The sequence below is a fragment of the Triticum aestivum genome, chromosome 5B, assembly GCF_018294505.1.
Source record: "Triticum aestivum cultivar Chinese Spring chromosome 5B, IWGSC CS RefSeq v2.1, whole genome shotgun sequence".
NCBI lineage: Eukaryota > Viridiplantae > Streptophyta > Magnoliopsida > Poales > Poaceae > Triticum > Triticum aestivum.
In genome coordinates this window covers 405,811,159-405,821,491 of record NC_057807.1, presented here as the reverse complement: position 1 = coordinate 405,821,491, position 10,333 = coordinate 405,811,159, and the positions used below count along the sequence as shown (strand labels likewise).

The 10,333-nt window shown below is 43.5% G+C and overlaps 1 protein-coding gene across 21 annotated transcripts; it reads left to right on the top strand.

Annotated features, from left to right (window-relative positions):
• The first annotated feature begins 3,284 nt into the window (after positions 1 to 3,284).
• Positions 3,285 to 9,081, top strand: LOC123112122 (glycerate dehydrogenase HPR, peroxisomal). 21 transcript variants are annotated; one of them, XR_006455160.1, is made up of 13 exons: positions 3,285 to 4,048; positions 4,125 to 4,242; positions 4,330 to 4,394; positions 4,490 to 4,547; positions 4,624 to 4,700; positions 5,289 to 5,379; positions 5,465 to 5,563; positions 6,050 to 6,186; positions 6,579 to 6,664; positions 6,787 to 6,867; positions 6,975 to 7,232; positions 7,373 to 7,414; positions 7,770 to 9,081. XR_006455160.1 is itself a non-coding variant. In XM_044533044.1 (10 exons), exons 7-10 carry the CDS (start codon positions 6,838 to 6,840, stop codon positions 7,845 to 7,847), a joined length of 408 nt encoding a protein of 135 aa, XP_044388979.1. In that variant the 5' UTR covers positions 4,396 to 4,547; positions 4,624 to 4,700; positions 5,289 to 5,379; positions 5,465 to 5,563; positions 6,050 to 6,186; positions 6,579 to 6,664; positions 6,787 to 6,837; the 3' UTR covers positions 7,848 to 9,081. The 21 variants fall into 21 exon arrangements, 1 of the variants encoding a protein (XP_044388979.1); XR_006455142.1 differs by having other exon boundaries at positions 4,327 to 4,394; XR_006455156.1 differs by having other exon boundaries at positions 3,286 to 4,048; positions 4,125 to 4,185; positions 4,327 to 4,394.
• The last annotated feature ends 1,252 nt before the right edge of the window (positions 9,082 to 10,333 follow it).

Here is a 10,333-nt window from a genome sequence, read left to right as displayed (position 1 = left end):
GATTGCAGAGCTAAACATCTTAAACAGCATTGGGTTGACTCTAAATTTATGTAAGAGTCGATATGGATCTTATAATGTCCACCAAATGGAGGATAACGAGGCTAACATGTGCAGTGATGCTACATAATCAACCAGCTATGAAAGTAAGTATGGTCATACAGGGCAAGTGGTACTCACAAGAGCAATGCAGTTTGCAGTATAGTTGCGAGATTCTGTGGTCCCTTGAGAATGAATGTTCTTCTGCAAACAGTTTTCGTACAAGTGAGATGGTAAGGCACATGCAGAAATGTAGTTCAAATTGTGATGTGATATCATAGATAGTACCTTATGCTCCAGACAAGTTAATTGTGTAACAAGATTATTCCAGTCACTGTCTGATAAATGTAGCATCAGAGACTTTACAGAAATTTCATTTAGAGGCTTGCTATTGAAGTGCGCTTTCCTCAGGTAGGAATGATACTTCATCAACGAGTGCTTGAAAAGCGGAACCAACCCTTGCTCGTCTTGACTATCCATTTTGGTCCTCGCCTATTTAAAAGAATGAAATCTTGTGTCTTCGGTCAGCAGAAACATATGCACTATTTACCATGAATAACATGAGTACATTACTTACACGTAAGTTGGGAGGAAGATTGGCATTTTTTCTCTGTCTATGGTATAATCTTTCCATGAAGGAAAGATGCGCACAAAGTTCCTGACAACAATATAAGCTTCGTCTTCTAAACTGGGACGAAGTGGAACAGGGGTCCTATTTGCTGCAATTGGGGCTCTCTCTCGTTCGAAAAGGGATTTGCCAACTGGATTTGGTGTACTCTTTGCTGGAATGGGGATTTTGCGTTGTACAGCTGGTGCTATGTCAACTGTCATCATCATATTGTTTGCTACAATTGGGGTCTGCTGAGTTGGGGCATTAGAGATGATCAGTGTAGTAGGGCTAGAGTCTGCTAGAGTTGGGGCCGTGTTTCGTGGGTCTGGTGATATTGGAACTACACCTAATGGGCTATTTGATTTATCAGGTGTCACTACCTTTTCCAAATACTTTGTTCGTGCTCCTCCGTGATCAGCAATCGCCCTCTTCCTTTTGAACATTTGTTACACAAGAACAGCATTTGAATGGATAAATATGGTATGATGACAGATGGAATATGTACTGAAAATGGATAGGCAGGGTGTATACACATACACGATGTGTAAACTAAGCTAATGGCAGTGCACCAAAGTATAAGCAATGCAAAGCATCAGTTGCAAGATATGTGCGACCAATATAACCTTAGAAAGTTAGAGCAAGCACCTTGATGGATGAATAAGATAGGGCATCTGCCTTTTACTCCTCCACTAGGGAGCTACATTGACTTATGTCCCCCTCTAGCTCAGAATCATTGTTAGGATCATATTCTGAGCACGAATCTGTAGGTGGAGAGCATTTGCATTGCATTGCATCCAGACTTGATTTCAGTCCCTTAATGCCAAGTTTGACAACCATGGTATTCTTCTGCTTTATTCTTTTCATGTGCGCAAGCTCATAATAATTATGATGCTGTTCAGTATTTGAGATTCGTGAAAACATAAAAATTAGTCAGATTATCTATGTAATGGATTGCGGATTCAACTCGGAGAGTGTCTCCCTACAAACCCCCTGCATATACAAAGTTCATCGCCCAACCGTGCTGACCAGACCACACACAGAAATACAAACCTCTTATGTCTCTATAACATGCGGACACACATTTCCAAACTGAAGTAGGAACATTAGAATCATATCAAATTCATATTTGAACAAATAAAGTAAGGAATTATGAGCGGCATAATGTTTAACTTCAAGGCTGGAGTGTTGGTAGTGCGACACAAAGCAAGTAGGCAGATCGTATTCCATGTAAAAGGTGCATATGACACTTTCTTTCTATACAATGCAGTGTTCATTGCCCACACATGATGGAAGAGATCACACTGAGAAATACTATTCACTCATGTCTATGATTCCAGTATTTTGGAACAGGGTGGTCCACACTAAAAGAATATGGACAACAAATATGACAAGGCAAGCATAGAGGTAGTGAATCAATCATTACCTGTGAGCTTACTAGGACAAGTATGCAGAATTGTAACTGCAGTAAGAGACCGTCCAAAATCTGAATCAAGAAGTTGGTCTAGCACATAAATGCAAGATTAGCACTAAGAAGCAACCCTAGTTTAAGTACTAGCGTCCCACCCAAACAATTGTTTGCAACTAATTGACATGAATAATTGGATATCATATTGAATGAGTAAGAAAGACAAGTAAAATTGTCAACAAACCTGGCCTACAGTAGTAATCTGGGTCAATGTCACTATGACCAACAATCCAACATGCCTAGTGTTTGTTCCTAGGGCCGGAATTTTGAAACCCTGTGAACTTTACAAGCACTAAAGATTACTGAAATATTTGAACCATTAAGTGTAGGTAGCACTCAGTACACAACAAACCCTAATGACAGTCCTGCCTAATGAATAATGAATCAATTACAAAATGCGTGATGAGGAGTGGCTGCTGAGTGTTGAGGACGTATCTCAGGATAAATCAGGTTGGCTTAGTGGGTGTTGCATGCCTGAGCCCTGAACGGACTGGGAAGGTAGGCACGACGGCGCGCCCGGGTAGTGGTGACGTTGTTGGGCGAGCGGCTCGTGACCTCCTGTTAGTCTGGCATCTCCTCCTAGAGTCATGCTGTCCGAGGACAACAGGTCGCCGGTGAGGAAGGTGGCTGGGGGAGAGTAGATATCGGAAGCACAGCAGAACAGAGGGGAATCGGGGTCTGGGTCGAACCCTGTAGATTCACACCCTAACAGCGTACATGCATTTTTGAAACTAAATTAGGAACATTTAGCTGACCGATTAAACGACTCTATTTTAATAATATCATATTCGTATTTGAACAACTAAACTTGTTTAGCTTGATGGATGGAGCAGTGCTATTATGACACGAAGCACATAGGCTGATCGTATCCAGAAAAACAAGACCGCTCGAGAACCCCGGCTCCTCAGCGATTTGCGATTCCTGGCCGTCTGATCGAGTTGCCTGATTGAATTACGGACGTCCGATCGAGCGGTGGAGGGGCGTCAGCCGTCGGATCGAAACCAGCACCCCCTATAGCATGGGTTGAATGAGGAGTTACCTCCCGGTCGTGCCACCGCGCGTAAAACTGGGTGGCCGCCGAGGGCATTTTGGTCATTTCACATGGGCTAAAAAATATCCAGCCACGCCATATCGGTGTGACCTAGCCGTCGCTCCTCTTCCACTCGCGCGTCCTCCTCTCCTCTTCCCTCCTCCTCGCCTCTCTCCCCCCATCCAAACCCTAGGCCGCCCCCACCGGCTGCCGCCGCTGTCGCCGCTCGGCCAGGCCATCCTCCCTACACTCGCCCCCGCCCGCGCGTCCTCGCATCCCAGCCCCCTCCCCTAACGTCGCCGCCCACCTCCACCCAAACCCGAATGCCACCGCCGTCTCCTTTGCCCTGCCCGCCGGACCCCTGCCGCCCACTTCCCCGGTGTCGTCGCCGTCGTCCACCACCACCCCCACCGCGCCCCCACCTTCTCCCAATCCCCTCGCCTTATCTCCTGTGGCCGGTGGATTGGCCCCTCGCGGGATCGATTCCTCCGAGGCGGCGGGGTCTTCAGGGCCGGACCTCCTCCTTCCACCTCCTGGCCGGCACCCCCTCCTGGCCGGCGCCCAACCTCTACAGCCCTCCTTCCCTTCCTGCGCCTGAAACCCTAGCTCTACAGGAGGTGCAGTAGAGAGGTCCCAGCGACCACGGTGGCGCATCCACGGCAGGTCGACCTCACGTCATCAATGGGAGGAGGCCAGACGGAGCGACGGGTGGAGGTCAAGCGGAGTGCGCCTTCACCACCGGCTGGCACATCGACAGGAGGAGGCCAGGCCTGGGCGACTCCGACTCCGGTTCCTCTCCGCCGCTTCTCCATCCAATGTGTGCTCCTCGTTGGCTTCTCCATCCAACGCGTGCTTCTTCATCCAGGCCTGGGCGGACCAAGGTTTTCCTCTGCTAGCAATATCCGAAGTAAGTTCTTTTGTACTTGGCTTGCGGTAATTTCGTCCAGCCGTAGATAATGACTTCTGATGTGCAATAACTGTAGGAGAAATTACATTATAGTGTTATAAGAAGACCTCTCTGCCAGGTCGTCCTCCATCTCTAAGGTCATAACTGAATGCTATAGTGCCCCAGGAGAATAACTTGTGGGCTTGACACTTTATGTAACTCCCTGCACATTTTTGCTATGAATTATAAAATCAGCATTTACCTTCTTGTAGAAAATTAATGCTTGATATCCTTGACAGAAGTTCGGTAGATTCACTTCTTGATGCCTTCTGCCATTGTGCTGAACTGAACCCTGATCCTACTGCTGGTAATTAATTTGAGTTGCAGTTAATACTTGAAAACTGATGTTCAGAAGAACAGTACTAAAATGTCTGTTCTTTCAAACTCCATAAGAAAATGAAGATAGTGACTTGTTCCATGGTGAGGATATGACCAATGGTGGTTGGATTCATGGTTGATGGTATGTTTTCACAGTACATTTTATTTACATTTTCCTCTATTTTCCGAGTAGAGCTGATTTCTTACCTTTCATGCAGGAATCGACCCTGAGTTTTTTATTCCCAAACCGATAGGTCAAAATGGTGGAGAGGACCTCAGTTCTTCAGTACTTGAGGTATGTGTTAACTGGATTAATGTTGTTATGTTTTTAGTGGACGATATTTCAGACGAGCGTGTATACCCACAATTGACCATGGTCCGCATCTGAGTTTAATTGGTGGCTAAGATAATTAGTAGCATGATTTTATAAAGCTCAAGTTCCATGGTTCTGAGCACTTGTGTTTAATTGGAATCACTTGTTATTATGGAACTATAGTTCATTGTTGATTGGGAAAACCTGCATATATTGTATGATCCCTCGCAGTTTTATGAAATTACTAGCCAAATACTTGTGTGTTGCTATGGAAGCCATAATACTTGCATTGCTAGAGATTTTTTTATTGCATGAGTTGTTTATGGTTCATCTTAGACCTTAATTTTGTGCAAATAAAATTTATTTTGAAATATTAATTGAATCAACTAATGAAAAGATCATGCTAGGTCTGTCTACTAAGAATGTACTGTCGTCCAAATGTGCTTATGAAGTTCTGACCTTGTGATGTATGTATGCAAGCATGTATTTTTATTTTATGGATCGGCTGCAGGTCCTCTCTCTCTCTCTCTCTCTCTCACCACTGATCCACCCATCATCATGGAACTGCAGGAGACGAACATGTTGTGTTGGGATGGAGGAGAAGGGCACGGGGATGTTAGTCACCAGTGACAAGCCTGTCCAGATCTACTTCTCCACAAAGGTACACCACCATAAGGTGTTCAATGTTTGGATGTGTTCTTGGGATGAATTATAAAATCTTTAATTTCTTGTGGTGGGTCGTGCAGGCTTGATGTAAATATCCATGACTACTTGCTCAAGTGAAATATCAAAATTGCCAACATGTTCCTGGTAGAGGGGGAGATCCTTCCTGAACCCTTCAATTTGTAAGTACCATTGTTGCTTCTGTTTAGTATGCTGAAGTAGTATGCTGTCAGGTAGACATTCATTGGGCTGGTCCATTTAGGTTGGTATGCTTGGTCTATGTCCATTATGTCTGCTTCTTTCTTAATTTGGATAAATAAAATAACAAGAGCTTCAGACTAATGTGGAAAAATTGGTCAAAATATAGAAGTTTGGTTCCTCTCATTTTAGTTAGTGGCCTATATTAATTCCATTTGGCCCACAATATTTTTGTACAATTATTGATTTTCTAGGGTATATTCTAAACTTAATTTTGTTAGCTTCTATCTGGTGTTCTTTCTTATAAAAAAAAATTATATGTCGCAAGCTTACTCTGTTGATGAGAGTTTCTCCATGTTTTTGAAGAAAAGATTTGGGTTCAGAGCACCTTCAGTTATAAGAATTAGTTTTTTAATCCTTGTTGGTCAGTCACAAAGCATTAATTTTTGTTTGTTTTACTATTTTTTCAGGAGCGATGGGAAATGATGAGCTCCTGCTTCTTTTTATGCCGGTTCAGGAGTGTAGGAAGCGGTTCCTCGTCGGTTGGACGTCGTTCAACCACAACTCTGGCACCCACTGAGCAATGCCTCGGCTACAACCTCCCTCGGTGAGCTGCATCTTCCTCCTACTTCGGCTACTGTATGGGACATAGCCAGGGCTATGATGATCGTTATGGTTGATATAAGCATGCTCTCGAGCAATCGAGGCACTTGTGGGTATTAAGTTGGATACCCCCTCGTTTCTTTGCCGTTTTGATCATGTTCTTATTTTAGTTGCTCTGTCCTTGGATGGTCATTTCTGATGAGTTTGTCTATCTGAACTTTATTGGCACTGAAATTATCTCGATGACTGATATTATCTGTTGTAACATACGTTGGGATAAATAATTCTAGACAAGTGGATATGAGGGATAAATAATATAATAGATGAGGGCGTGCTTAAGATTTTTTAGAAGTGTTTTTAATCATTACTAAATTTGTCACGGGTAAATTGTACCAGTCCACACAGCTAGATTGAGGGGTTCAAGATGAACTTGATCTACTTCGACCTGTACCAGTCCACACGGCTCGAGAAATTCATCACAGGTAAATTGTATTACCTGCCCATACCGATTTACGGCACTATTATTCTTGTGTCAGCTATTTATGCATTTGATGTCGACTTAATGCATGTGTAATAATGTTTTTATGATGCCGCGTATGGCCAGTTCTTGAAAGCCAATGGTGAGCAGCCCTTGACATGGAAGAGGGCTTCCAGCATGGAGGAGGTCCTCAAGGAGGCTGATGTGGTCAGTTAATTAGATACAATATGCACTGGGGCATTGCAATTTTCAAAATACAGATGAAAAAAAATTACATTTGAGATATGGAACTCTGTTTCTGTTGATGGCAACAGATAAGCCTGCACCCCGTGCTGGACAAGACGGCGTACTACCTAATAAACCCTGAGCGGCTAGCGATGATGGAGGAGGTAGTGTTGGTGAATGCGAGCCGTGGCCCGGTGATCGACGAGGTTGCATTGGTGGAGCACCTGAGGGCGAATCATATGTTCCATGTTGGCCTTGATGTTTTTGAGGATGAGCCTTACATGAAGCCAGGGCTGGCTGAGATGAAGAATGTCGTCGTCGTGCCTCACATCGCATCAACATCCAAGGTATGAAATAGTATTGATGTATCTATATCAATTGGATTCAACTGAAGTGAAGATGGATCTGTACATCCATGCCATTGGCATTGCCATGCATCCTCTGATCGATTTCTCTGTTTGTTTGTTTGACTCTGTGTGCTCAGTAGACGCGTGAAGGGATGGCGACGCTCGCTGCTCTGAACGTGCTTGTGAGTTTCCTCGGATGATGATCACTTAATCAATCAAGTGGTCCTTAAGTTTATCACTGCTAAAGTAGCAGTAGGTGATTACTGATCTGAACCTGATGGAGCAAGTGTTTGTTAAAACTGACAGGGAATGATTTATTTAACCAATTAACCCTCTTCGTGTCTAAATAAGCGCGCGGTCTATTTTGTTGGGTGTTCTCATAACCTGTGATTATAAACCATATATGATTAGAAGACAAAAAATAATGGCAAACAGATGTGACATTGTCATGTCAAATATATACTCATCACTGAAAGGATTTTGACAGGCAGTTCCAGGTTTGGTACTAATTTTGATCACTATCTGGTTCATTTGCAGGTTTGGTATGATTTCCCTGCATTATGGAGCACCATCATTAGTACTTGCAACTCTATACCAGTATTTGAAGAAGTTTAAAGTTTCGATCTATCCGTGGATATATATTCCAATGATGTGATGTTAGCTCCATTCTCAGTAGTCCTTTCAGCTTTGGTTTTGGATGTGATGTCATTGCTTGACTCCTCCCCCCTATTGGAAAATGGTGCTCTTCATATCTCACTCTTCTGTCTTAAGAAAGTTCAGTTATCTTATTTCTATGTTTCTTTGGTTATACCATGCTTAGATACGTACACTAGCATGCCAATAGCTTGGCATTTACCTCCTAGTTATACCAAAACTTTCTTCGCTTGAAGATAAGAATGCTTTGATGACATCCGAATTTTAGTTTGTTCGTTAGTATGGCAAAGGGTGCCATTGTGGTCCGGAGCCTCATGTTAGCTCGTCCCCTATTTTAGTTTGCTTTTCTTTAAAGTTCATTTTTGTTAGTCTTTCTTATGGATATTCATTTTTTCGTTCTCTCTCTCTCTATGTTCAAAGTGTAAGGGAAATAAAATGGATGTGTCTTCTGCGTTATCTTCAAACATCAATTTTGTTTTGTAGCAATGCCTATGTGGAAGTTTTGATTCATTTTCCTCTTGTTCTACTACTAAAGCTAAATCAAATATGATATGTTAAAAGAAGTTTGACGCATCATAATATTCAAGATCACACTTATTTGAGTATCATGGTTTCCCCCAGATTTAGGAACGTAGTGCTTCTCTCTTCCTATTGGTGTGAGGTGGACATAATTTTTTCTTATGTATTGATGCCGTTATGGTTTCCTTTACGAGATAGTTTTATGTACTGGCCATTCTCTTAGGAGAGTTTTTGTTCCATTATGTTGGCAGACCATTCTCTTAGATCAATTTTTTTGGTGATCATTCTTTTTAATAACCACTGATGTAACTTTGTGGTACTCTCTCTTTCTCATCCTCTTGGATTCCAGGTCAACACCATCACGGGGCGGGATGAGGTCTCTATAGTAGTTTGGATGGGATCTCCACTAATTTATCTCCTTTGCTATTGTAAACGGAGGCTCTTCTATCTGACATATTAATCTCATGCATTAGTTTTGCTTTTGCTCTCTTATGTTCCTGCTAAGTGTTGTACCTAATGTCATCTAATTAGCTTTTGTAATCTAATGACCATACCGAACTTGATGTTGCCTTTCCTTATGGGACAGTCTAAATGCAATTAGCTATTGTAATCTTGTGACACTTTTGAACTCGATTATGCCTTACTTTTGGTACAAGACTGAATGTTTCTTTTTTCTCTTGAACCTAAAAATCGATTGTTCTTTGAATAGATGTGCTAAAATTTTCCTTGCTACTAATACAACTTGTGTTTGATCTTTATCCTCTAGGAAAAGTCGTTGGAACCGGCACCCTTGCGCCAGGGCGCGATCCCGATCTAGTAGTGATCATAAGAGGGGGAAAACCCTAAGCATGATCAATTAAACCCTATTATGATTGTGCCATGGCAGATTTGAAGCTGCAAACCGCAGAAATGCTATTTAGCAACGATTGTTTGCTTCGAACTAAGAGTTAAATTCTAAGAGCTGAAAAGAAAGTACAGTAACCAAGTTACGATCTATTTTTCGGTTGAGATCACAACATTGAGCAGATATGAAGTAGTACCACCTCTCATGCGACGCCATGTAGGCATCGGGGGTGCGATGAATGTTGGTGGAGTTGAAGCAGATCTGCGATGGTAGACAGGTGCATCGGGGGATAAGTCTCATTGTGGTGGACGAGAAGCTCATGGGAGCGGCCCCCGCAAAGAGGACGATGGCACCGATGAAGCGAGAGGACGCGATGCAAGGCTCCTGGTCCGTCAGCATGGATGAGAAACGTCCATCTCTAGTAGTGGACGATGCGGTCTTGGTAGGCGCTCCAGCATGGTGGAGGAAGGCGGTGATGGATGAGGTGGCAGACGGAGGAGGTTTGTGTGGGGATGGTGTTCTAGTGCGGACGGTGTATGACTGGGAAAATGGAGGGAGAGGTATGGGGAACCATGTTTTTCAGACGCACCTGTCTAAAATATGGGAAAGTTACGGACTTAGCCCCCGTTTAAAATTTGGATGTCTCGTTGGTTGGGGATAGGACGGTAATTTCGCATCTCCCAAATATTTTCCCAAAGCGATTTCGGGCGAGGAGAAGGTGTTTTGGACCCCACGGTTGGCGTCCACGGTGTACGAACGGGGCTGACAGGTAGGGCGGTTGTGTCACGTCTGAGTGAAGTTACAAACCAGCCCCTATCAAAAATGCTTGCCTACATTGATTTCGTCTGAGTCGAGTTTGTTTTGCCGCCCACCGTGTATGAATGGGGAAATGGAGGGAGAGATAGAGGTCTTTCGGATGAGCTTCAATCAAATGTGTTCTGCCGCCTATTTTTGGCGCCCACCGTGTCTGAACGGGCTAAGAGGCGGTCGTGTCGTGTCTAATTGAAGTTAGTAACCTACCCCTATTGAGAACATTGGAAATCGGGCCAATGGATTGTCCGTGTAAGGGGTTGACAGTAATTTC

Coding starts and splice junctions, on each gene's coding strand:
- LOC123112122 (XM_044533044.1), top strand. CDS start 6,838: ATGGAGGAGGTCCTCAAGGAGGCTGATGTG. Junction 6,868..6,974: donor TCCTCAAGGAGGCTGATGTG/GTCAGTTAATTA, acceptor TGATGGCAACAG/ATAAGCCTGCACCCCGTGCT. Junction 7,233..7,372: donor ACATCGCATCAACATCCAAG/GTATGAAATAGT, acceptor TGTGCTCAGTAG/ACGCGTGAAGGGATGGCGAC.